We start from the raw sequence: 27,964 nt of genomic DNA on the forward strand, positions 1-27,964 counted from the left end.
TAAACACACGTTACATAAAAAACACATACCTTACCTGCTCGCACCATCCACCCACGCCCCACCACCATGGAGGACCGGATAGCCCTCCTCTCTGCAACGTGAGCACACTGACTGGCCGGCGAGGACTCCTCACCTGTCAGTCATCACGTTTACACTGTTAGTACAAATGTGGGAGGTGGAGGAGCCAGGCCTCATCCTTATTTTGTGCTACATTATTTTGTGCTCTGTTGTGGAGCCGGGGTCCACATATTAAAGAATAAAATCATGCATTGTGTCTCTGCTCAGAGGCAGGCAGCACACTCCCTGTGCAAATAAAGCACACAGGTGGACTATGCTGCCTGCCACTCAGATGAGGTGGCAGCACCCCCTCCAACACTGCTTGAGCATATTTGGAATTCCACAGGACCTGGTGCTGAGTGAAAGGTTTCAAATTGTGCAGACTGCCACCTGGTGGCTGAGGGACAATGCAGCAACCGGCTGTCCCAGTACCTGGAAATCTATCTTCTCTCAGTCCAGCAAGAACACAGCGACTGGGGTGGCCCTTGGGTCTGATGGAGAGGATGCCTTCAAGGGTGCTTTGACTTGGCAGCACGAAGCTTGGCATGGTCCAGAGGCAATGCAAGCTTGTGAATTTATGTGGTTTAGGAACTATACAGAGAGTTGCTGTTGGCAGCCATGATCTCCTGTTTAATGGTCAATGGTGGCTTCATGAGAGATACCTCCCCATCATCCTCTGCCGGATTGGGGGGCTCTCAATGCAACCTGGTCTCGGGGAAGAGGAGTGTGAGGGGAGACTTGATGGAATGAGGATTGGGAGCTAAGCGGACGGGGATCAAGCGGAAGGGAAGAATTAAGGAAACGGGGACAGAAAAGTGATAGTGCGATGCCAAAGAAAGAATCCGAGAGGAGGCAGGTGAGCATGAGGAAATAAGGGACAGATGGGTGCAGCCTGAGGAAATGGGAATGGAGCTGACACAGGGGAGGCAGGAGGGTTCGGGAGAAGGAGAGGCCTCTTGTGAGGTGAGAGGGAGTAGAGACAGTGGCGAGAAAGGTGAGGTCTGAGGGAACGAGGGCAGACAGGAGACCGGTGAGGCGTGAGGCAATGGAGAAAGAGCACTGACGGAAAGTGAGGTCTGGGACGAGGCATGGGGGGCAGGGGTACAGGGCTGAGGAGTGGGTGAGAAAGTGAGAGGTGAGGTGGTAGAAGCAGAGGTCCTGTTAGGGCAGAGGTGGTGTTGAGATCCGAGTGACCCGGGGCCATAGAGGGTGAACGGTGAGGTTGAGGCATTAGAGGCCAGGCAATAGGGATCTGAGAGGCCGGGGTTTGAAGGAAGGAATGGATGTGAGGGAGGGAGGGAGAGGATAGAGGTGGGAGCAAGGGGAAAATGTGGGGGATTTGTGGGGAAAGAGGCGAGCAATGGTTGGAGGCTGTGGTCAGAGGAGTTGAGGGGAGAGTGGGCAGAGAGAAGGAACTGCGAGCTTACAGGACGGAGAAAGCGAAAGGAAGGGATGAAAGCGTGATGGATAAAGCGAGAGATGAGAGTTGAGGGGATGGAAGAAATGGAGGGCACAGGTGCAGTGATTCAAGGGAATGGGGATGGAGCTTTAAAGAGAGGAGTGATAGAATACATGGGGCAATAGGAAGAAACGGCGAGGAAAAGTGTTGGAAGATGTGTCAATGGTACGGAGGAAGTGGTAAGGTTTGAGGTTAATGGTAGTGCGAGGAATCCTGGAAAGACTTGCGAAATGGGAGACTGACGGGGAGAGGTGAGGAGTGACGTCATGAAAACTGAGAGGGGAGGTGCTGTATGGGAGACTTGCAAGGGCCTAGCATGGGCCTCTTTGTGCCTGTGCAGTAGATTTCCAAGTACCTCTCTAGGCAAAAATCACCTCTTCACCCAGTGGACAGCATGTAGTCCCTTGCTATAGACCACCCTGCTGAGTGTGCTCTCCTCAGTGTCCCACTAAAACATACAGAAGTGGTCTGTAACCAAATGGTCGCGCCGCAAGCTCGGCGCGGTCTAAGTCATTTACCAAGGTCTCTCCTACATCCTTATGCCCAGGTGTTCACTGTAATGCTGGCTACTGTAGCGTGCTGTACAAAGATGCACTGTGCTGTTGTACTGTAACCACACATCCTGGGTAATTGCTAAACCGATAGGTGATGCTCTTGTACTGTAACTAGGTCTGCTCCGTGGTGTCATAACAAAGTGTGTATGATGTGTGTTGTACTGCGATGAGGTAAACTCTAGTTTGTTGTACAGGTATATTCTCTGTGTTGTTGTATTGTAACATGTCTGCTCCTTGCTGGTCTCCTAAAGTTTGCAGTAGGTTTTTCCTTCTTCTCTAGGTTGATAGGTATTGCTATAAAATAGTCCCCTATTCAGTGTTTCAAGATATGCACTTTGTTGAAAGGTTATGCACTTTGTTGAAAGGTTATGCACTTTGTTAAAAAGGCTCCTGCAAAGTTTGCCTGGATTATCGTTACTACCAGCACTCTTGGTTATTGTAACAGGTTTTCCCTGGGTGTTTGTTGTTAAAAAGCTTGATCAGGGTTGTTGAAAGAATGTATGCTCCGGGCTGTTGGAACGAAACCGGGGCCATTCTCGGATTTTACTTCGCGATTAGCTCTGAAGAGTTTGCACAACCTTTCTCTGGGTTATCGTCACAAGGTTTGCTCTCTGTTGCATTAAGGCTGGCTGCCTGTTGTTTCATGAGTATCTCTACATTTTGGTACAACCCTTTTCTGGGTTGTTGTCTCAAGGTTTGCTCTCTGCTGGCATAGGGCTTGCTGTCTGTTGTTTCATGATTATCTCTACATTTTGCTACAACCTTTCTCTGGTTTGTTGTCAAAAGGTGTGCTCTTTATTGTAATGTGCCTTGCTGTTTGTTGTTTCATGGTATCCTCTAGGTTTTAGAATAATCTTTCTCTAGTCTGTTTGCACAGGGCTTGCTTTCTGTTGTTATTAAGACTTGCTTCTCGTTGTTTCATGTCATCTGCTACGTTTTGTTACATATAGTGTTCCTCTGGGTTGTTGTAACAAGGTTTACTCTCTGTTCCCATAAAGCTTGCTGTTTGTTGTGTCCTAATATCCAGTAGGTTTTTGTATGCTATTTATCTCGGTTGTTGTCACAAGGTTTGCTCTCTGATATAATAAGGCTCGCTGTCTGTTGTTTCATGATTATCTCTAGATGTTGGTGCAACATTTCTCTGGGCTGTTGTCACAAGGTTTGTTCTTTATTGTAGTAAAGCTTGCTGTTTGTCTTTTGATACTATCCTCTAGGTTTTAGAATACGCATTCTAGTTTGTTGGCACAGGGATTGCTTTCTGTTGTTATCAAGGCTTTCTTCATGTTGTTTCATGGTGTCCATTACGTTTTATTATGCATATTCTTTCTCTGGGTTATTGCCACACGGTTTGCTCTTTATTACAATAAGGCTTGCTGTTTGTCATTTCATGCTATCCTCTAGGTTTTAGAATAATCTTTCTCTAGCTTGGTGGCATATGGTTTGCTTTCTGTGTCTGCTTGTTGTTTCATAGTATTTTGCTTTCTGTTTTAATAAGGCTTGCTGTCTGCTGTTTCATGGTATCCTCTAGGTTTTGGTATACTCTTTCCCTGGGTTGTTGTCACATGGTTTGCTGTTTATTGTAATAAGGCTTGTCGTCTGTTGTTTCATGGTATCCTCTAGGTTTTAGAATGATCGTTCTCTAGTTTGTTGGCACATGGTTTGCTTTCTGTTGTTATAAAGACTTTCTGCTTGTTGTTACATGATATCAGATACTTTCTGTTATGTCCATTGCTTCTCTGAGTTGTTGTAACAAGGTTTGCTCTATGTTGTAATAAAGCTGGCTGTTTGTTTTTTCATGGTATCCTATAGGTTTTGGAATAATCTTTCTAGTTGGCACAGGTGTTGCTTTCTGTTGTTGTTAGACTTTCTGCTTGTTGTTTTATGGTTTCCGCCACGTTTTGTTATGTGTATTCCTTCTCTAGGTTGTTGTAACAAGGTCTTCTCTCTGTTGCAATAAGGCTTGCTGTTTGTTGTTTCATGATATCCTTGAGGTTTTGGAATAATCTTTCTAATTGGCACAGATGTTGCTTTCTGTTGTTGTTAGGCTTTCTGCTTGTTGTTTTATGGTATCCGCCACGTTTTGTTATGTGTATTCCTTCTCTAGGTTGTTGTAACAAGGTCTTCTCTCTGTTGTAATAAGACTTGTTGTTTGTTGTTTCATGGTATCCTATAGGTTTTGGAATAATCTTTATAGTTGGCACAGGTGTTGCTTTCTGTTGTTGTTAGACTTTCTGCTTGTTGTTTTATTGTTTCCGCCACGTTTTGTTATGTGTATTCCTTCTCTAGGTTGTTGTAACAAGGTCTTCTCTCTGTTGTAATAAGGCTTGCTGTTTGTTGTTTCATGGTATCCTAGAGGTTTTGGAATAATCTTTCTAATTGGCACAGGTGTTGCTTTCTGTTGTTGTTAGGCTTTCTGCTTGTTGTTTTATGGTATCCGCCATGTTTTGTTATGTGTATTCCTTCTCTAGGTTGTTGTAACAAGGTCTTCTCTCTGTTGTAATAAGGCTTGTTGTTTGTTGTTTCATGGTATCCTCTAGGTTTTGGTATAATCGTTCTAGTTGGCATAGGGGTTGCTTTCTGTTATTAGGCTTTCTGCTTGCTGTTTTGTGGTATCCGCTATGTGTTGTTATGTCTATTCCTTTTCTGGGTTCTTGTAGCCAGACATGCTCCTACTTCCTTTAACAGGGTTTGCGCTCACTGGTACAGTAATGCTGGTTGTTGGGTGCCCGAGGCACATCGTTCAGAGACGTGACAGCAGAGGTTTCATCAGTCTAAGGGCATGTCCTGACAAGACCCAGAGAAGCTCTTATCAGGGTGAAAAGTTGTAATTGGTGTTATGCTAAAAAGTGGATATTGAAGCGGTTTCAATGCATACCAATCAGATCAACTCTGCCAATGAACATCCACTCGGATGCCCAAAAGCAGAGAGCAAAGCTATCAGAACTGAAGCAATGTGGGTCACGCTGAGCACAGAAACAGGGGATCGGCCTGGGCACAGATAAGACAGCAATGGCACCGAGACTGAAGCACAGCCTGAGTACAATAGAGGGGCGAGAGAGGCAAACCAGAGACAATACCGGGGGTGCTGTATCCTGGCTACAATAACATAAACATGGGCACATGCTGGGCATAAAACGATCAACAGTAACAGGACCTAAGCACAATAACACAAAGAGCACTGCAGCCAGTGCATGGTAAAAGAAGCAGAGGAGCAGGCTGGGCACTGTGGCACTAAGAGGGATGGCCAGACAGAATAACAAAACCAGGGGCACAGCCAGGACACAATGACACCAACAAGACTGCAGCCAGTGCATGGTAAAAGAAGCAGAGGTGCAGGCTGGGCACCGTGGTAGAAGTAAGAGGGACTGCCAGGCAGAATAGCAAAACCAGGGGCACAGCCAGGGCACAATAGCACAAACAGGGCTGCAGTCAGTGCATGGTAAAAGAAGCAGAGGTGCAGATTAGGCACTTTGATAGAAGCAAGAGTGACGGCGAGGCAGAATAACAAAAGCAGGGGCACAACCAGGGCACAATAACACACTGAGGACTTAGCCAGTGCATGGCAAAAGAAGCAAATGTGCAGACTGGGCACTGTGAAAGAAGTAAGAGGGACAGCCAGGCAGAATAACAACACAAGGGGCACAGCCATGGAACAATAACACAAACAGGACTGCAGCCAGTGCATGGTAAACAAGAGGCATAGGTGCAGACTGGGCACCGTGATCGAAGTAAGAGTGATGGTCAGGCAGAATAACAAAACCAGGGGCACAGCCTGGGTACAATAACACACAGGGCACAATAACAGTAACAGAACTGCCGCTTGTGCATCGTAAGAAGAAGCAGAGGTGCAGGCTCGGCACTGTGGTAGAAGTAAAAGGGACCGCCAGGCAGAATAACAACACCAGGGGCACAGCCATGGAACAATAACACAAACAGGACTGCAGCCAGTGCATGGTAAACAAGAGGCATAGGTGCAGACTGGGCACCGTGATCGAAGTAAGTGTGATGGTCAGGCAGAATAACAAAACCAGGGGTACAGCCAGGGCACAATAACACACAGGGCACAATAACAGTAACAGGACTGCAGCCAGTCCATGGTAAAAGAAGCAGAGGTGCAGGCTGGGCACCTTAATAGAAGCATGAGTGACGGCCAGGCAGTATAACAAAACCAGGGGCACAGCCAGGGCACATTGACACAAACAGGGCTGCAGCCAGGGCATGGTAAACAAGAGGCATAGGTGCAGACTGGGCACCGCGATCGAAGTAAGAGTGATGGTCAGGCAGAATAACAAAACCAGGAGCACAGCCAGGGCACAATAACACACAGGGCACAATAACAGTAACAGGACTGCAGCCAGTCCATGGTAAAAGAAGCAGAGGTGCAGGCTGGGCACCTTAATAGAAGCATGAGTGACGGCCAGGCAGAATAACAAAACCAGGGGCACAGCCACAGCACATTGACACAAACAGGGCTGCAGCCAGGGCATGGTAAAGAAGAGGCATAGGTGCAGACTGGGGCCCGTGATCGAAGTAAGAGTGATGGTCAGGCAGAATAACAACACCAGGGGCACAGCCATGGAACAATAACACAAACAGGACTGCAGCCAGTGCATGGTAAACAAGAGGCATAAGTGCGGACTGGGTACCGTGATCGAAGTAAGAGGGACAGCCAGGCAGAATAACAGAACCAGGGGCACAGCCTGTGCACAATAACACACAGGGCACAATAACAGTAACAGAACTGCAGCCAGTGCATAGTAAGAAGAAGCAGAGGTGCAGGCTGGGCACCGTGATAGAAATGTTGGGTAGGAACAATAACAAAGCCTGGGGCATAACAAAAAAGGTGTGTAAATAGAAGCTGGTGTAGTTAGATGACATAACAGAAACAGGTGCACACTGAGAACAGTAATAGATGCAGGGGCCTACACTTCACAGTTACAGACACTAATGTGTATCCAAGTGAAAGTAGTAAACACCGAAGTGGCCTACGTGGGGTTGGGGTTGGAAATGACTTCCCTCCCAACTTGGGCAGGCAGTGGGAGCCAGGCAAAAGAGGTGGGTGCACTGCTATCATTGCATTTGGTGCACCAACCTCTCCTTTTGTTTCTTAATCATAGGCTTTGACCCCCACAGGCATGTTTCTGGATAAGAGGCACCAACCACCCCCAGCAGCCCTTTAACTCAACATAGGTGCATGTTTAAAAGCTATCATACCTTTTGTTGCTTCTGCCTCTCCTTTTTTCTTATCAGAAGTGCCGACTCCGTAGGCTGCCCTTTAACCATGCAGCTTTGTTGAGTGAAATGGTTGCATGAGGGGGTTCTCAAATCTAGGGATAGTCAGGGGCCGCTGGCAAAGCTCGGGCATAGGAGCACTTTTTGAAGACTGCAAGGGCTCGCAGACGTCTCACTCTGAAGTGGCCATGCACGGCTTGTGCCAGAAGGGCCTCACCATTCACATTATCGGGCTGTTCTGTGAAGCTGGAGACATGGCTCTTCTCTGCCTGTTTTGTAGCTATGAGTCCCTCTCCTCACTTAGTCTCATAAATGTACCATCAACTTACAGAGCGGTGGTTGTCTAATTATCAGTTGAGTCCTAGTATGGATGCTGTAAAAGGGCACGCCAATCAGGTCTGATCTAAGACAAGCCCAAGCCAATGGTAGACTTGCTGCGATTCCAACCCTCTCTTGATGGGTGGATCACTTGATTGGAAACTTTAAACATCCATGCCTTGTCCTCCAGGAAGACTCGAGCAGAACCTGAGCACTGTACCATCAGCCGTGCAAGAGTGGGATCCATGAGTGGTACTTGAGCACCGTACCATCAGCCGCGCGCCGAGTGGTATCCACGAACAGAACTTGTCACCGTACCATCAGCCATGCGGCGAGTGGGATCCACGAGCAGGACCTGATCAATGTACCATCAGCCGCGCACAGGGAGGGATCCACAAGTGGTACTTGAGCACTTCGCCATCAGTCGCGGACGGAGTGGGATCCATGAGTGGAACTTGAGCACCGAACCATCAGCCGCGCGCCGAGTGGGATCCACGAACGGAACTTGTCACCGTACCATCAGCCGTGCGGCGAGTGGGATCCACGAGCAGGACCTGAGCAATGTACCATCAGCCGCACACAGGGAGGGATCTGCTGCGCCACAGTGGCCCATTTAATCCACATGGTCTCAGGCCAAGGACTGCCATAGCATGTTTGCCTACACCTGCTGGTGTTCAGGGTACTCGTCCTGGTGTACAAGTCTGAAATGAACAGGAAGGTTCTGCTCATGTTTCTCTTTGTTGTGTAGTATCTCTCGAGATGATTTGCATGATATTAGTCTGCTATAATTCGTGTTGATAAAGAGGTCTTTTTATTTCTCCTTACGACGTAGATTGATTTATGATAGTTTGGGTTTGTTGGGGTTCATCTACTGATTTCAGTGGATGCAGTAGAGAAACAAGTGCACCAGGTGGGATAAATGACGACATAAAATTGGTACCAGGATGGCTCCAGTGCTAACAAAGGACATGGTTGGTGCTCCTGTAACATCACAGAAAGCTAGCTGCATCTGCCGTACCATATGCCACTCTTGTGGAAGCACTCTCTCGCTCGCGCTCTCTAACTCTCTCTCACACACGTTCTCACTCTCTCACTGTTTTTCTATCTCGCTCCCTCTCTCTCAGTCACACTTTGTCACTCTCTGTCTCACTCACATTCTCTTTCTTTCTCTGTCTTTCGCACTCGCTCACTCTTTCTCCCTCTCTGTCTCTATGTGGCCGAGAGACATGTAGTCAGGTGTCTGTTTGCTGCAGCCACCTCCGCTGCTGCAGACATCTGTGCAACTAGAGAAAAAAAAATACCTTGAAAAACAGCGATTCTTTTTTAATAAGGTATATTATTTGCCTACACTAAAATTGTAAAGGTGCTCTTTTTTACATTGTGGTAGCTTTTTTTCTAATGACCGCTTCCAGTATGTATTGTAGCCATAATACGGACATAACATGTGTCGTATTATCTTACTGAGTAAAGCGTGTGGGTCCCGCAAAAGGCACAGACACTGACCACTGCCACTGCCACTGCTCAAAGTCCTGTGATTCCACAATAAGCTCGAGGGTTTGGGTCTCTGGTTAGTCTTCCCAGACCTCCAGTCTGTGGGCTTTCTATAAGCGGCCATACCAAACAGTCGGGACAGCCTGGTTTGCAGCCTCCTCTACCAGTTCCTCCGCAAAAACCTCTGCCTGTGGATTTGGGGTGGAGTTCGGGATTTGAGGGCCTAACCTGAGGACCCTTGGCCCTTACTAGACCTTGTTCAGGACCTGGTCACCTTCCTCACAACCACGCCACATTCTCTTTTCTCTACCCCTTCAGATCGTGGTCTCGCCACTAACCCAGGAACACCCTTCCCGAGTCCCACTCTAGCTGCTCAGCCTTCTCACCTCGATCATCTCAAAACTCTGTCAATAACGTTCCCTCCTCTTCTCGTCTCCCAACATCCTCTGACTCTTCCCCCTTCGTACAGCAGCTCTCCGACTTCCCCTGGTGTCTCTTAACCTCTTCCAATGAGTCGCCCCTTCCTCCAATAACTCAAACCATCTCGAACTCCTTCTACCTCTCCAACTCCTCACCCTTCATGCACACCATGCTCTTCTTCTCCTCTAGTCCCTGTAGCCTTTTCTACCGTTGCTCGCCATCTCGCATGAAATACTGCACTACTCTGTTCCAGCAACCCACACTCTGGCCCGTGTGGACTCCCTTTTCATAGGGCCTTGGCCCCTCCACTGGGCTGCCTCTCTGGACATTGTCTTGCAGCCGAGTCCTCGGGGAGGGCCAGATTGTGATTGGTTAGCCGCTAATGTCTCACCTTGGAGCCTGACACATGGGCTATAAGAAGGGGACCGACCATTTTTCGATTCCATGGGGCCGGCCTGATTCATTCGGGTTGTCCGCATCTTGTAGTTCCTGTTACTTTGGTGATTAGACTTTGGTGATTAGATCTTTGTGAACATTCTTCATGGTCTTTGGATGTTCTCCTCAGAGTGTTGAGGGATGGGGGTTGGCCTCTGTTGAGTTTGGTGATAGCATTCGGGAACTTAGTGGTCTGCAAACCCACTGCTGGGTTGACGGGTTTGCAGGACCCGAACTCCATGACTACCTCAAATTGTACATTCCTGGATCTACCTGTGGGCGTGCAGCATCCACGGGAGGTAACCAGATCCACAGGGGTGTGTCTATCAGCTGGTTATCTCCACATCCCACTCTACGTAAAGGGGCCGCAATGATTCCCTTGGGTACTGGGTTTTTTCACCATGATGCAGGCGAATTGTGGGGTAGGTGGTAGTTTTGTGATAGTGCCCTTTTAAGAGAACAGGCCACAGTGCGAGGTCCAGGTGCCCCCCTTATACCTTTTCCAGGACTACCCTCCTGCAGCATAGGCATAGCAGCATAGCCAAACAGGGCAATCTCCGCACAAACAAGGAAATAACCATATAACTTATTTTCTGATACATGGTTATCATACCAAGCTGGACAGTCGGGTACAATCCTATTGTACTCTTTAGCAATACCCCTTGGAGAAAGGGGAAGGCGACACATTGCCACAGTGAGGGTGTGGGCTGATTTGCATAAAATCAAAGAGCACTTTGGGAACATAAGCATAACCACAGATCTTTTGTTTTGGAAAGTGTCTCTCTGATAAAAGGTGTGTTTGCTTGAATCACTAAGTACATAATGCACACTGGGCGTGGTGCTCAGTGTGTTTTCTTTCTGGACATTCACTCTAACATTAAGATGTTTGGTGCATTGGAGCATAATAACGGATTCAGACATCCTCAGGATTTGGACATCAGGATACATGTATGTGACATGAGGCATTCAAGGGTGGTCCAAATGCCATCCTTCGGTGTGCAAATGCTCAATTTCCAATATGCAGACATTCAAAGAATTGTACAGATAGGGTAATAAAAGCAGGACCAAAGAATCTGTTTGTTTGTTTTATTTATAATGCGCTCCAGACCCGTGGGTAGAAGGGCGCAACAGGTAGGATAATGCGAGGCTTACAAAGTTACAAAATTATACAAGATACAATAATATTATACAAATTATACAAGATACAGAAATAATATACAAATTGTACAAGACCGGAGTCGTAAAAGTCCGTGAATTGCATAAGAGATGGTGCAGGTAACATGTCATAATTCAGCAGGAAACAGGGATCAGTGTCGTGCCTGGGAATAGCGTGGACCGGTGACTAGTGGTCGTTGGAGATAAAATGTTGTATGGCGTTCCTTCTAAATAGTGGGTAAGGTTGATCAGCTCTTAGGTTGTTAGGTTAGGTAATCTGGTTAATTGGATGTCTCATTTAGATTTTCTGTGTCTTTTATCCATGACCAAAGTTGCCCAGATAATGTTATTTATTTTAAGCATAAATGTGTAAATATCTACTATGCTTGAGAATTGTCAGGGGGCTGGCTTTGTCTGTATGGACCACTATCTTACTCACTGTTTTATTTTCAGGTGCAACAACCGCACACAGTGTGTGGTGGTGGCTGGATCAGACGCTTTCCCCGATCCCTGCCCTGGGACCTACAAGTACCTGGAGGTCCAGTACGACTGCGTCCCTTACAGTGAGTCCTCTTTCTATTCACCTGTTGAACCGCTGTCTTTGGCTGAAAGGGTGTGCACCGGGCGAGGGTGGTCCAAAGGCTGGAACTTGAGCACAATGTTGGGGTACGCAAACACTGACACCAGGATTATCCCTCCTATCGCACCATAGTCTGATCGCTTTTGCTTTTGAAAGAGCTGAAGCAGGAACATGCATGCCCGTGTGACAATATGCGATGACCCTTACAAAATTGTTCCGAGTGCACAAGCTCAATGCGCGGTGCTGTGTGGTATTGGTTCACTGCCCTGGTCCAGCTGATTCATCCCCCAAGTTGATATATTGAGTATCACAAGAGGGTAATAATGGTGACACTGATTATTACAGCTCTTAAAAGGTTCCTTGTGATAAAGTCCCCGCAAAAATGTCGCCATGCAAGACATTATCATAAGGAACATGCGGGGTACACCCCCACCACCCATGAAATGTGTTCTTTTTTTAAAGAGAGCCGGGGACACCCCTGCAACTCCCGCTCCCCATTTACCCCATATATAATGTCGCCTATGCCGTTTCCCAGCGACTATATGCATAGTGACATTATATGCGGGGACAATATTACCTGATAGCCTTACAAACTGGAAGAATCCAGTAGGAAGCACTCTATAAATCAACAAATTAATAGTATTAAGCGTCACTCAACAATGCGTGTGCGCTGTCCTGTCGTGTTTTCTCATGCCGTGGAATTTCACAGGAATAAAGATCCTTTTATAAATTGGGTTTGGTGACCGTATAAGGGAGCCTCCTGTTCTTGTTGTGTTCAAGAATTGCAAAGCTGAAGGTTGGTCCACCCCAACCCATGGCTGCCCATTTATCAGGCAGACATTCGCCTGTGGCGGCAAAGATACAGGAGCACTGGGGAATTATAGCTAGATCCTTGATCACACTCAATAAAACATTATAGGGGTGTTTACAGCCCCAACAAGGCTGGAACATTACTGGAGTTGCTTGTGTTCCTGTTTAGATTGCATGTCGTCTAACATGTATTAAACAGTGCAAGGGGAAATGATTCCATTGGTGGCTGAAGAAGGATAGATTTGCATACGGCTGGACACATTCTGTAGTGGGCCACAGAGGTTAAAGAAAATGATCACATGGCGGGTTGCCTGGAGCAATTCCAGTGGTTGCCATGAAATGGGAACCTTCCATCCAACCCCGTTTGGCCTCATTGTATGGCCCATCTCTCAAAACTCATCTCCTGGCTGAAAAATATAGCGAAGGATTTTGAGGAAAGGTTTCATACAATTGTGGGTGATCAGCAGATAAGGTAGCTCAGCGGAATGAGCGCTCGCTGCTGCAATCTGTCTGTGATTTGCAGGTTGCAGGTTCGAATCCTGGCGGGGCCAAATGAGCCTTTCATCCTTCTGAGGTCGAAAATGAGTACCAACTTCAGTTGGGGGATATTGCATGTAAATCTGTTCTGTGTCAAACTCTTTGCTGAAACCGCTACATAAATTACACATCATTATAATTCTTCAGGAGGATGATGCACTAAAACGACCTGGGCAAGTAGTAAAAGTATACTCCATCAGTCCAGTGGTCCCCTCACAGTCCCGGTGCACCCCTGCATTTGCCACTGTGTGCAGACTGCATCACATCTCTTCCTCTTAAATCATTTATGGTGGCTTGAAATAAAGGCGTGGGGCGCACCCTCTGTGGCGTGCGGGGTAGAGCAGCAGAGGTTCTAATTCGATGTCCCCTTGGGTTGCAGTCAGGACTGGATGCGGGGGTAGGACTATCCTACAATAATTCCCTATAGGAATTCTGGACGAACATTAGACGCCCTTAGCACTTCAGTGGTGAACAAGCAGTATGCTGTACTTGGGTAATGGTAGAGAGGTACATCATCGACACCTACTGGCCTCTTGCTGGTGGTCATTGGCTTCATGACCAAGCTAGCACACCTCTCCAAGAAAGTTGCTCACTATTGGGGGCAGAAAAGAACATGCAGCCATCGCGAGTAAAACCTCAACAGGGAGAAATAAAAGTCCTCTTCAAATGGCGAGTTTTCGATTTCGTGGTTGCTGTAACCCTGTGCACGGCGCGGCGGGGTATTCCCAGTGAGGAGGGAGCATTAATTCGGCCCACATTTCTTACTTTTAGGATTAAAACGCACCTGTGGAAAGAGGTGCATCCTTTCCTTAGTTGGGAATTTGGTGGCTGAAATGCAATAGAAGCAGACAGGAGGCATACTGGTGTGGCAGGGCAGAGTGGTGGATATGCCGTATTGTAAAAGGATAGGAGGTGGAATTGCAATAGCAGTGTAGGGGAGACCTCCTGAGGTGGGGTCTATGGTGGTAGAAATGCCACAGCAGTGCAGACCAGGCCTCCCGAGGTGGGGGTCTGTGGTGGTAGAAATACCATAATAGCGGTGTAGACCAAGCATCCTGAGGTGGGGTCTATGGTTGTGGAAATGCCATATCAGTACAGAGGAGGCCTCCTGAGGTGGGGTCTATGGTTGTGGAAATGCCATATCAGTACAGAGGAGGCCTCCTGAGGTGGGGTCTATGGTGGTGGAAATGCCATAGAAGTGTGGCAACAGCCTCCTGAGGCGGTGGTCCATAGTGGTGGAAATCCCATAGAAGTGTGGCATCAGCCTCCTGAGGTGGTGATCCATGCTGGTGGAAATGCGTTAGCAATGTAGAGGAGGCCTTCTGAGGTTCTGAGGTGGTGGCCTGTACTGGTGCAAATGCCATGGCAGTGTAGAGGATGCCTCCTGTGGTGGGTTCTATGGTGGTAGAAATGCCATAGCAGTGTGGAGGAGGCCTCCTGAGGTGGGGTATTTGGTGGTGGAAGTGCCATAGCAGTGCAGATGAGGCCTCCTAAGGTGGGGGCGGGGGAGTCTGTACTGGTGGAAATGCCATAGCAACGTAGAGGAGGCCTCCTGGGGTGGGGGTATTTGTTGGTGGAAATGCCATAGCAGTGTAGGCCAGGCCTCCTGAGGTGGGGTCTTTGTTGGTGGAAATGCCATAGCAGTGTAGGCCAGGCCTCCTGAGGTGGGGTCTATAGTGATAGAAATGTTGTAGCACTGTGGACCGGGCCCCTGAGGTGGTGGCCTGTACTGCTGCAAATGCCATGGCAGTGTAGAGGAGGCCTCCTGAGGTGGAGTCTTTGGTGGTGGATATGCCATAGCAGTGTAGAGGAGGCCTCCTGAGGTGGAGTGTTTGGTGGTGGAAATTCCATAGCAGTGAAGAGGAGGCCTCCTGGGTGGGGTCTCTGGTGATGGAAATGTCAGAGAAGTGTGCCGGCAGCCTCCTGAAGTGGTGATCCATGGTGGTGGAAATGTCATAGCAGTGAAGAGGAGCCTCCTGGGCTGGGGTCTATGGTGGTGGAAATGTCATAGCAGTGTGCCAGCAGCCTCCTGAGGTGGTAGTCCATGGTGGTGGAAATGCCATAGGTGAAGAGGAGGCCTCCTGAGGTGGGGTCTATGGTGGTGGAAAGGTCATAGCAGTGTCGAGGAGGCCTCCTGAGGTGGGGTCTATGGTGGTGGAAATGCCACAGCAGTGGAGAGGAGGCCTCCTGAGGTGGGGTCTATGGTGGTGGAAAGGTCATAGCAGTGTGCCGGCAGGCTCCTGAGGTGATGATCCATGGTGGTGGAAATGTCATAGCAGTGAAGAGGAGGCCTCCTGGGCTGGGGTCTATGGTGGTGGAAAGGTCATAGCAGTGTGCCAGCAGCCTCCTGAGGTGGTAGTCCATGGTGGTGGAAATGCCATAGCAGTGAAGAGGAAGCCTCCTGGTGTGGGGTCCATGGTGATGGAAATGCTGTAGCAGTGTAGATGAGGCCTCCTGAAGTGGGGTCTTTGGTGGTAGAAATGCCATAGCAGTGTGCCGGCAGCCTCCTGAGGTGGTAGTCCATGGTGGTAGAAATGCCATAGGTGAAGAGGAGGCCTCCTGAGGTGGGGTGTATGGTGGTGGAAAGGTCATAGCAGTGTCGAGAAGGCCTCCTAAGGTTGGGTCTATGGTGGTGGAAATGCCATAGCAGTGTAGACCAGGCCTCCTGAGGTAGGGTCTATAGTGGTAGAAATGTGTAGCAGTGTGGGCCAGGCCCCTGAGGTGGTGGCCTGTACTGCTGCAAATGCCATGGCAGTGTAGAGGAGGCCTCCTGAGGTGGGGTCTATGGTGGTGAATATGCCATAGCAGTGTAGAGGAGGCGTCCTGGGGTGGGGTCTATGGTGGTGGAAATGTCATAGCAGTGTAGAGGAGGCGTCCTGGGTTGGGGTCTATGGTGGTGGAAATGTCATAGCAGTGTAGGGAAGGCCTCTTGAGGAGGAGGTCCATGGTGGTGGAAATGCTGTAGCAGTGTAGAGGAGGCCTCCTGAAGTGGGGTCTTTGGTGGTGGAAATGCCATAGCAGTGTCGAGAAGGCCTCCTGAAATGGGGTCTATGGTGGTGGAAATACAATAGCAGTGTAGATGAGGCCTCTTGAGGAGGTGGTCCATGGTGGTGGAAATGCCACAGCAGTGAAGAGGAGGCCTCCTGAGGTGGGGTCTATGGTGGTGGAAATGCCATAGCACTGAAGAGGAGGCCTCCTGGGGAGGGGTCTATGGTGGTGGAAATGCCATAGGTGAAGAGGAGGCCTCCCGAGGTGGGGTCTATGGTAGTGGAAATGTCATAGCAGTGTAGAGAAGGCCTCCTGAGGTGGTGGTCCATGGTGGTGGAAATTCCATAGCAGTGCCGATGAGGCCTCCTGAGGCGGTGGTCCATGGTGATGGAAATTCCATAGCAGTGCCGATGAGACCTCCTGAGTTGGGGTCTATGGTGGTGGAAAGGTCAAAGCAGTGCAGAGGAGGCCTCCTGAGGTGGGGTCTATGGTGGTGGAAAGGTCATAGCAGTGTAGAGAAGGCCTCCTGAAGTGGTGGTCCATGGAGGTGGAAATGTCATAGCAGTGTAGAGGGGGACTATTGTGTCATACATGCAATTGGAGTGTGTAGGAGGCTCTGGTGTTGGTGTCTCTGGTGTTGCACATGTATTAGTAGTGGGCATGAGGCTCCTGAGGTTGCTGTCCGTAGTGTTGGGCAGACAGTAGAAGCGGACCGGACACACCTAGGCTGCTCTCTGTGATGGTACTGTGTTTGCAGTGGGTGGGATGCACTCTGAGGTTTGGGTCGAATTGGGCTTGATTTGAAGTAGGAGTCTGAAGGTGGCCTCTGAAATGGGGAGGCTATGATGGGGAGCATGCATTAGAATCCCACGAGATCCAGTGAAAGGGAGTGTCATGGTTTCTGCTGGTCACTACACATAATCCATGACGAGCTGGTGAAAGGGAATGTCATGGATTTTGCTGGTCACTACACCTAATCCCATGAGAGCCGGTGAAAGGGAGTATTCTGGGTCCTGCTGGTCACTACACCTAATCCCATGAGAGCCTGTGTAAGGGAGTGCCATGGGTCCTGCTGGTTTAGTTCAGGAAGATCAATATGCTTTTAGATATAAAGCACTCCAAAGTTCCACAAAATACATTTACTTTACAACCGTAAAGGCTACAATTTACCTCTATAATTGTTGGTGTATGAACATGTTTCAGCCATAGCTTGTTTAGTCGGTCTTTCTTCAGGACGTTCCATTCTTCTGTAGAGCCATACCACAAGAAAGAGTTATATCATTATCATAACTCTGTTTATCATGTTCAAAGTTATTGGGCAGTGCATATATCCAGCTTTTGTTGACAAGCGCCAATGTTTTTACAGAATTATCTCCACTATAGTAGTGCAGTTCGTCATCTTGATATTCTACTTCAAAATCATCAACCCTATATAAAGCATGCACAATCACCCCGTGCTCAAGACAAGACGCGAGCCTCTTCATCTCACTGAATATATAATTCATAACATCCTAATGGTGGCAATGATTCTGCAAACATCTTACAATACGCCAAAAGGTGTGGCCTAAGTGATTGTCATCAGAAGCAGGATCTATGAACAGCACTCCAGCTTCGAATATGATAGCTCCACGGCTAATAACTACATACGGACATACTGGGATATAATCAGTGGATGAGAATTTTTGAGAATGATGAGTAAATTAACATGTCGCGAAAAACACTGCAAAAAACAATCCATAGCTGCAGAAATAGATGAAAAGAGCTGAACTAGCTTCTTGGGGTACCATGTCATTGTGTATGTGTTAATTGTACGTTGCTCCGTGGGATATTAATGTAGCTTAAGTTGAAAGCCGTTCACCATTTGTTCTTCCTAATAGGTGGCACAGTGTTAGTTGTTCCAGGGCTAATCTAGTGACTATCGGTTAAAATGGTTATCATACTGTGATATATAATTAGATTTTGTATCTGTTTTGTTTAATCCAGTTAGTATTTTTGTCCAGGTACCAAATGTGTGGAATTGTTTTCCTCTGGAGATGTGTCTAGTTCCATCCCTGACTCAGTTTCAAAAGAGTCTGAAAGTGGGTTGTATCAGGCTGTTTCCCATACCCTAACACCGGCACCGAAGTAGCTCTTCTGTGGGGTCTCCCGATCGTGATGAACACTAGAATGTTGTCACTGCTTCCGAAGGGAGAGCCCCTTCCCATGAGTCCAGGGAGGTGATGCCGCTACCTGATAGTCCCCCCGGGGGTGGTCCTTGTGGGAGGATCTATTGGGAGGGGAAACCCTCTTTGGCTCAAGTGACGACCACATCGGCAGAACGCTGTGTTTCCAACAAGCCCATGACATTTGACCCCTTCCCCTAGTTACCCCACTTCTCTGCCACCTCATTCCTCTTCTCTTCTTCCTTCATACCACATGTACGTTGCGAAAACAGTTCATGTAGAAAGTACTAAGACGAGGAGGCGCTGTGGGGCAATACCGAGTTACCATTGGAACCACTTTTACCAGTGTAGTGGTTGAGACACACTGATTGGAAGAAACAAAATAAAAATAAAGAAAGGACTTGGCATAACGTCAAGTCCTACCTGGAGGAGTCGCAAGGGCCAGGAGGACTCCGACGTGCGCACAAGTTTTGACCGGGATGCCAACGAGGAGAGAAGAGAGCCCAAATGTGGTCCTGGATTCCAGGACCACACAACTCGCTAACGAGCAAGACCACTGGGCGCCCCAAAGGCCCAAGAAACGTGTGTGTTGGAACTGAGAAGCATAGCAGAACCGCCGCAGAGCAGGGGAGGCTCCACGGAGGCAGCAGAGTCCGGCGAAGAAGCCCAGCGACCACCACAGAGCAGACAACAGCACAGCTTGCAGGAAGAGGCATGCGGGTAGGCAGGAAGATGGTAGTGGCTCAAGAAAGTTGTGGCACAATTTGGAAAACAGGGTCTGGGACCAAATACAAATAGAGGGAAGGAAAGAGGTACACACAGCTGTACTATGGCTTGGCAGGAGAGTACACCAAGCCTTGGGAAAGCCAAACTAAGGTCAGATTTGCGAGTCTAACACTCACACCAAAATAAACAGAACAAGGACTTATTGAACAATACTTACAGTGCTTGGCAGGTTAATGAACCAAGACTGTAGCACGCACTACCGCCTGGGAATCCTCCAGGCCACTACTCATCATCGCAGTACCTGTGAGAGAGAACCAGGTCTGCCCACCAGGGTTAAGGAACCAGAGCCTCCATACCAATCCTTTTCATCGCAATACCCGATGAGAGAGAACCAGTCCTACCCAACAAGGTTAACGACCCACCACGGCCTGGAAAGTCTCCAGGCCAATTACCTTCATCACAGTGCCTGGTGAAAGGAAACCATCTCTACCTACTAGGGCCAGAGATCCAGTACAGCCTGGGAAGCATCCAGGCTATTCTTCCACAGAGTAGTACCTGGTGAGAAGGAACCAAGGCTGCCAATCGGGGACTGGGACCCCAGAGAACTGGATTACAGGCCTGAGAAGGGCTGGGGAAGGGTGTCCTTCCCCCGCCCCCAACAGCTGTGGAGTAGTTGTGACCACACAGGAAAACCACAAAGCTAAGAACTGCCTTTTGACCAGAGGAAGGGAGCCATTCCACTGGACCAAGAAGACATCACTTTGATTTAGTTAGCTTAGTGTGTTAGGGGCCGATTTAGGCTTTTGACACAGAACATTGGCAGTTTGGGACTTTTTACTTTGGACATTCTGATACTAGTTATTTCAGTTGAGGCAGAGAACCCCCTCTTAAAGTTATGGCAAGATAGAGTTTTATTTTCCTTTCTAGCTTCTAATAAATGTTTATTCCCAATTATATGACCCCTCCATGTCAAATACTTAGGTCTGCACGTGTACACTATATAAATACAGGTACTCACTGTTTTCCCTCATCCATGGACTATCTGCTAAAACTCCAGACCATAATGTGGCTTGTGACACTCAATGGCGGTCTCCTGATTCATCTGCTTTTGGAGGTGTCCGGAGTAACAGATTCCCGCTTCGCTTGGTTTCCACCTGTCCTCTCCGGCCAGTCTGAAATAGCCAGGCTAGAACCATTCCTGCCCAACTCCTTGCAGGACCCAATTAATATACAACAGTGATAGCCAGACATCGCACCCTGGATCTCTTTTATATGGGAAGGTGCCAAAATATCGCCAACAAAATACAGCCCTGCCCCCAAGCTATTGGCAGATTTTCTGAATGTGCGGCATCACATATGGAGGAAAGCGGTTTCCGGTCCACGGGTCCGAGGTATAGTCCATGTCCGTAACATCCACCCTCACCAAAGAAAATCCTGAGGCCTCCAGTTAGAAATCCAACACTCAACTTTTCTGAATCCTCTGCACACCGATCCTCCGTCACAGGAAGGGTGGGCAGTTGATTCTGGTGGCAGGCAATGTATAGCCACTAAGTTCATACACCCATTCATTTGACCAACTTGCAAGGGATTCTTTCATATTCCAGTCCTCAAGAGCTCCCGCCACACTGAGCTTTTGTGGTTAATTAGTGACTATGTAAATGACTCCCAATTAGATTAAAATACATTTGTTGTGGCTTTCTTGAAAACATGGCGTGGATTTGCCTCATGAGGACCGGACTTGGAGACCCCTGAATATTGTGCTTGATTGGAGAATTTTTGAGAACGAGATCATTTGAGGAATCTACTGGGATCCACTTGCAGTGCTTCTCTGGTTAAAAAAGGCTCTCTGGTTCTTTTGTTTAGGACATTGCGCTGGATCCGCATAGATATCTGAGAGAATATCTGAGAAAGGAGCAAGAAGCGGCCACCATTTTGATCGCGAGTCTTTGCACAAAGTGCAGTTTGATGCCAAGTGTGCATAGTGCAAGCTACGCTGAAATCCTTGTTAATGACCAGAAATCACATCTTGCACATAGTGTGTGCTGCAAGTTGCTCATCTGAGATCTTGCAAGTGCCGGAGACCTCAGCATCAGGAACGTTTTTAGGCGCTTTGCCGGAATTTCATTTTCTGGGTTAATTGTGTTAGACCATTTCTTCTTTCGGAAGAGTAATCTGAAGTTCCTGCAGCCATGCCCCAGTGAAATGTGGAGCAACCGAAAGCGCCTCTTTTGTGAATCCCATACTCGTGCACAGGTGTTTCTCCCCTTGTGGGCGTTTCGTGAAATCAATGAATGCAGTGTCAAACCATCTCCTTAGGAGCTGAGGCCAATGGGTGTTCTCTTTACCCCTTCGTCCGTCTTCCTTGTCACTCTTCCTTGTCAGAGTCGCGTCGGCTCCGAGACAGACTCTCGCTATCCCTCTTTCCAACTAACATAGAGGAGAGACAAGACTCTGCCCTATGTTTGTTGGTCGTTTTTCTTTTGGTGTGCCCTTTAAGGGCCGCAACACTTCCTTTTTGAATACCAAGCTGGCACAACATAGGGTGAGGGCGGTGGGATTATATTATGATATGTTATTTCTAACGCACTTAATACCCAAGCACGGACCCGGGGATCGAACCTGCAGTGTTCTGTGTCGTCTTGCTTCCAAGGCGAGCACGTTGCCCGTAACCTGTCCTCCCGGCCCTTTATCATGCTACTTGATTGTCCCACATATCTGTGCAGCTTTGTGTTGTGCTTTAAGGGGACAGCAACAGGTGGTAGCATATATACCGAACTATGACCTTTCAAGTTGGTCGGTGGGATCCAGCTTCATGGCATGCCAGGATCACCACAAGGCAAGAGATAACAATGTGGTAGGGCAAGACTACTAACGGCATTCTCTAGAGGGAGCTCATTGTTCTGGGCACGGAAAGAATCTAGATAAGGGGCGCATAAGACCCCTCCTGCGGTGATGCAAAGCAGTGATGGGCAGGACACCTGGCCGAGGGCATTCTTTTCTGGGAATTACCCAGTTTTGTGCGGAAATTTACCCTGCATAGTTTTGAATGAGTGGACGACCACCTCGTCCAAAGTTCTCCATTTAAGATTGAACCTGGTCATTTTGCTTCAGTGATCTTGGTGGAGTTCCAGGACAGGAGTCCCTCTTCCTCTCCAGCTTATCTTGTGGCCATTTACACTTTACAGAAACCTTCTAAGTGACTTCTCAGTAGAGTGGGGAAAGGGGGTTCAGTGGGTGCCCCACGGAATATCCTCCAGGCCTTGGCAAAGGTCAGACTAGCCTCGCTTCTTACCACCTGCTTTGCCAACTCTGCCTCTGGGCACCTGGGAGAGAACCTCTCCTGACCTGCACAAGAAAGGTATCTCGTATCATGGGCCTTCAAGGTGGTGATCCGTGCTGCAGTTCTCGGGCACTGTACCTGGATCTTCGTGATTGCGGTGACGTGCTGCCCGTGCTCCTGGGCAAACCTGTCAAAGAAGGTGTCAGGGATGAAACGCTTGTGAAGGATATCAAGTCTAAAACAGAAATCTCCAAAGATGCGCAACCCGTGGCTGAGTGGGGCAAATCTACTCACAATCCAAATTTGTAGCACTTGGTGGACATTTTTCCCCCACCACATTCTAAATGCCAAGGTACCTACATTTCTTTGGGAGCCACCCATAGACCCCGCTAACTAGTGAATGTGCCCAGTGTGTCTTGTTCACGAGCCTTACCCTGAAGGTAAAAGGCGTTCCCTTCCCTACGTTGAAGTTGACTTTGTCAAAGTACCGCATGCACTGACTATCCAGGATAAACATTTGGTACATGTTTGGGACAGTTAAGTACAACCGGGTTTGGCTTTAGGAAAGCAGTAAGGCCCAACGCAAGCAACTCGGTGTCCACTCGAGCCTTAATGTGTCCCCAGTGCCGTTACGAACCAGTAAAGCCCCCCCGCCGAGAGGCTTACAGCTAGTAGGACCCCAAGATGAGCACCATGGAGTGTTGATGGTTCATGGCACTAAGGACAGGAAAGAGGGCTGGTAGGCGGATCGTTGTGGAACGGCAGTGTGTGAATGGAAGGCAGGACTGGCGTAAGGGAGGAACCAGAAACCAGACAGCTTGCTGGGAGAAAAGCCGTTAGCACCACAGGGCCACGGATGACACAATGACCTGAAGAGGAGCGTGCATGCAGGATTTGGCGGCTGAAGCTGTGCAGAGCACGACAGAAGGAAGGCGGCAGGTGGAGGATGATCCGGGTGCAGCACAAGGCCGTGGCGTGAGTGGGCGGGAGGCGATGTTGCAGGCCCAACCGTGCGATAAGTCCTCAACTAATAGGAAGTCCTTTGGCGTCCCACAAGTGTGCTTGGATTCCAGATCTTCGGCTTGAGGTATCTTCATGTTCCCTCTGGGTAGTCCTTTATCTTTAGGGTTTAGTGCATCTAAACGTTGAATGTTTGAACTCCTCGCGTTTATTAGTACCTCAATGGTCCTCACTACACCTGATCTACTAGAATTCAAACTCTCTTACAATCTGATGGGCTCATTTTTCAGAATCGTCCCATACGATTCATAGTCCACGGCTGGTTATGCCATCTAGTGATTGGTTTCTGGGTGTAGTAGCCCTGCTGTTGGCCAAACGCATAGCCTACGGCTGGTCATGCCGTCCAGTGGTTGGTTTCTGGGTGTAGTGGCCCTGCTGTTGGCCAATCGCATAGTCCACGGCTGGTCATGCCATCTAGTGATTGGTATCTGGGTGTAGAAGCCCTGCTGTTGGCCAAACGCATAGTCTATGGCTGGTCATGCCATTCAGTGGTTGGTTTCTGGGTCTTGTAGCCCTGCTGTTGGCCAATCGCATAGTCCACGGCTGGTCATGCCATCTAGTGATTTGTATCTGGGTGTAGAAGCCCTGCTGTTGGCCAAACGCATAGTCTACGGCTGGTCATGCCATTCAGTGGTTGGTTTCTGGGTCTTGTAGCCCTGCTGTTGGCCAATCGTATAGTCCACGGCTGGTCATGCCATCTAGTGATTGGTTTCTGGGTGTAGTAGCCCTGCTGTTGGCCAATCGCATAGTCTAGGGCTGGTCATGCCAACCAGGGGTTGGTTTCTGGGTCTTGTAGCCCTGCTGTTGGCCAATCCCATGCACTCCTTGGCCTGCCCTGGAGACAGATGGCTTTGCCAGACCTCTTAGCCTCTCTCTATGCCATCCTGCTGTTATTGCGACCAGGTGGGATCAGAGGATGTTGCCTCATCCTCTCCTCCCGCCTCAGCTCTGTAGCATTAGGGAGGCCTGGTCCCCCGGGGTCCACCCTCTGCTGGAGCATCGCTAAGCATCCAACGGCATCTCCAAACACCTTGCATTATAAATAGAGACGAGAGGTGGGAGTGCGTCCCGGGGGTTTCTGTGCGTGATCGTGTGTGTGTGTGCTCTGCGGGGCGCCGCTGCTTCGGCACATGTTGTTGTGATCCGCATTCCGTCTGAGACCTCTGGAGGCATGGCGGCCGCAGACAGGCCCGCAGAAGCCACCGTGACTCATTGCATGGGTTCTCCCCTGTGCGGGGGAGCTACCCCTCTTCCACAGCCTGCAGCAGAAGCCCACCCACCCCACAAACACGGTTTCCTACAAGGAAGGAAGGTCCCTTGGTACTCTGTGTGGGGTGGGACTTCCTGCTCCACTATTTATGCTTTTCTCAAACATCCCAACTTCCTTCCACATCAAATCTAGAGGATGGGTTCTGTCTCTCCTGCGACATCAAATCTAGAGGATGGGTTCTGTCCCCCCATTCACATCAAATCTAGAGGATGGGTTCTGTCTCTCCTTCTGTACCAAATGCTCCCACTGTGCCGAATCAATCAATTTATCTCTCTCTCTCTCTCTCTCTCTCTCTCTCTCTCTCTCTCTCTCTCTCTCTCGCTCTCTCTCTCTCTCTCTCTCTTCCACTCTCTCTCTCCCTCCGTCCACTCCTCCTTTTCTCTCCTGCCCTCTCCCCCTTTCTTCCTCCTCGCTTCCTCTCTCTCCTGTACTCCCCCCTTTCTTCCTTCCTTCTCTCTCTCTCTCCCTCTCTCTCCGTCCTTTCCTCCTGCACTCTCTCCACTGTCTTCCTTCTCTCTCCCTCTCTCTCACTCCGTCCACGCCTCCTTCTCTCTATCACTCCTGCCCTCTCCCCCTTTCTTCCTCCTCGCTTCCTCTCTCTCCTGCACTCCCCGTTTCTTCCTTCCTTCTCTCTCCCTGTCTCCCACTTTCTCTCTCCCTCTGTCCTTTCCTCCTTCTCTCTCACTCCTGCACTCTCTCCAATTTCTTCCTTCTCTCTCTCTCTCTCTCTCTCTCTCTCTCTCTCTCTCTATTTATAGGAATGTATGTAAAAATACTTCGCCCCTCTCCCCCCTCCTCTCTCTCCCGCACGGTTTGAGTTTTGTGCCTGATGGAGGTGTCTTGACTAGAACCTCACCATGATCTATGGGGTTGGCCTGCACCCTTCCCCACCTCCCCTAGTGGAATTAAGAGTCCCCCCTGATCTGCTTCGCCCCCCATCTGCCTTGGCAACACCCTTGGTAACTTTCTTTTTCTAAAAGAGCTGTTTTAGGAAAAACTTGATTCATTTCCACAAATTCTTTAAACATGCAAATATTTCTTACACCTTTTCCCACCTTGCTTTACTCTTTCTCTTCTTTCTTTTCCCCACTCATCCTTCCCACTCTACTTGCCTTTTCTTTATACTGCTCCATTTTTGCTTCCCCATTCTTTTATTTCTCCTCCTTTGTTTTCCTTCATTATTATTTATGTTGCAGCTCTTTATTTTCCCCCTGTTTCCTTCTCTCCCCCCTCAGCCTCTTCCTCCCCCCACTCTTAGTGCATCTCTGCTTCCCATTGCCAACCCCTTCCCTAGTCTTTCTTCCTCAGGTTCTCCTCCTCACTCCTATTTTATCTCTGCTTCCCATTGGTCTTCCCCATTTGCTGCTTTCTTTTCCTACCCCTTCTCTTTTTGATTATTTTTCTTTCCTACTTCTCTACCTGTCTCTGTGGTTATTGTAATGGCGTTTCCACTCATCCTTCCCATTTTTCGGGCTTGCATTTCCCTCTTCTTTCTCTTCCTTCCAGTTCAATTTTTTTCTTCCTCCTTCCTTTCTGTCTTGAATTTCGTCTCCCTCCTCTTCCTTCCTCCCTCCCTCCTCTTCCTTCCCCCCTCCTCTTACTGCTGCCTATATTACTTTCTCCCTCCTCTCCTACCTACTCCTTATCAGGGGTTGCAGTATATTTTGAATCTGATCCATTGGCCCTTGTGGACACTTTCTGCTAAGAGGCTGGGCCTACTCCTGCCAAAGTGGCTCTATCCATGCTGACCCTACAGTACTGACGGGTTCTAACCCTGCCAGCTCCCTTGGTGCACTGATTAATGCTGCTCGTGCCGCTCCCTGGTGCATTCTGGGTATGATATTTCTGACTGGCGAGGTCAAAGCTGCAATGTGGTGGGTTACAGGTGCTGAGTAGGAGGCCTGATAGATCTTTAAGCCCTTTGAGGAGATTGATGCAGTGGAACGCATAGGAACCCTTGAAGAGGTGACATCCTTCATTAGGGTCTAGGGTGTAGGAGCTATGTATGAAAACCGCATGTATAAGACCGACTATGCAGAAGGCAGCCATGAAGGCCATCCTCTGTGGGCCGGTCTAATGCCGGTCTCTCCTTTCACCCTGTCTATTTCAGTGGGGATACCTCGCCTAGTCCCTCCTGCTGCGCAGCCCTACCGCCACACTCCGCCTGCCGCCACTAGTTACCTCTACAGGCCGCCAAGCCTTTCCGATCAGTTTCCGGTCCACGTCCCTGATGACCCGGATGTACTGAATGCTGCACTGCATCAGGGTTTCAGGGACATAGTCTGGAGACCGCGATCACTAGGAGGAAGTATTAGGAAGCAAAATGGGTAGTCGTGAGTCAACATGGCAGCCGGTCACACAAAAAGGGTGGCTGAAGGACCATACACGTGCATTTTAAATGGTGGATGTTCCTGTTAATGAATTGCTCTGTATCCTGAACTGAACTACTCTGTCTATGAAACATGCCCCTAGACCAATCATGTGGGTGTCCAAGACTCGATCAGCAACACCACACTTCTGAGTCTAGGAACAGAGGCTATCCCACCACAATGCATGCAGACCCCTAGGGTGTGTGATTTCCCAGCATGCCATGAGGTGACCCTAGGCTGACTCCATTGTGCAGAAAGTCAGGTTTTTGGATCGCCCTCCCGGTGCACGCTAGCACTTGCGTTTGGTTGCCTTCTGATTTGGTGATAGATGTGACCCGGAAGTGGTTGAAGGGAAGGGGTGCCTCTCTCAACGGTGATGTTGTGGTTGGCGGGAGAAGCCTCTGAGCTGTGAGTTGAACTTTGATTTCTCCTAACAGATGCAGTCATTGGCGAGACCCTCTAGGGGGGCTGCGAGAAAGGGATGTGTTTGCCATGCCTAACGCCAAATGTATTTTTTTAAACCTTTACTTTTCCCTCCCATTATTCCCTTGAAGCTGTCAGTAGGAGGAGGAGAGTGGCCGTGTGTCCGGCATGGGTTGGGGGTAAAAATCCACCAAGGGCTCACAGACGTCACTACTCCTGAGCCAAGTGACCACCCGTGGCGGGGGAGGCGAGATGTGTGGGTTGGACATGGTGCTGCTTCAGTACCTGACTTAGACAAGCTATGGGTTCTCTTTGTAATAGAACATTGGGGCGCCTCGAAGCCACATGGAAATATGGTGAGATCTTAGAACAGGGTCTATCTTCCGTCTTCAGCAACAGAAATCACTATTTAGTTAATTTCTAAAAAATAATATTAATAATGTACAAATTGGAATTCTAAAATGTTATTATAAACCCAGATTTAGCTTTGTGCAACGTCTATTTTACGTTGGGTACGTTTTGTTGCACTCAGGGGAAATTCTCCTACTGCCAAGATAACTGAGATAGTTGGCAGGCGTGGCTGGGCAGTCTTCTAGATCTTTCCAAGCAACATTAGACCTGGGTCCACTGCATATTAAAATTAAAGCATTTTTCTGATTTTTCTGTACAAGATACCTA

The 27,964-nt window shown here is 48.8% G+C and overlaps 1 protein-coding gene across 4 annotated transcripts in view; it reads left to right on the forward strand.

The window, feature by feature from the left end:
• The window catches only part of ADGRL1 (adhesion G protein-coupled receptor L1), a 979,436-nt gene that overhangs the window by 592,567 nt on the left and 358,905 nt on the right, over positions 1–27,964 (forward strand). For all 4 annotated transcript variants that reach the window (XM_069603973.1, XM_069603976.1, XM_069603977.1 and 1 more), the window contains exon 4: positions 11,575–11,684. In XM_069603973.1, coding sequence (XP_069460074.1) covers positions 11,575–11,684 — 110 coding nt within the window. The remainder of the gene's footprint in view (positions 1–11,574; positions 11,685–27,964) is intronic.

The sequence above is a fragment of the Ambystoma mexicanum genome, chromosome 3q (genome assembly GCF_040938575.1).
Source record: "Ambystoma mexicanum isolate Mex_15411 chromosome 3q, UKY_AmexF1_1, whole genome shotgun sequence".
NCBI lineage: Eukaryota > Metazoa > Chordata > Amphibia > Caudata > Ambystomatidae > Ambystoma > Ambystoma mexicanum.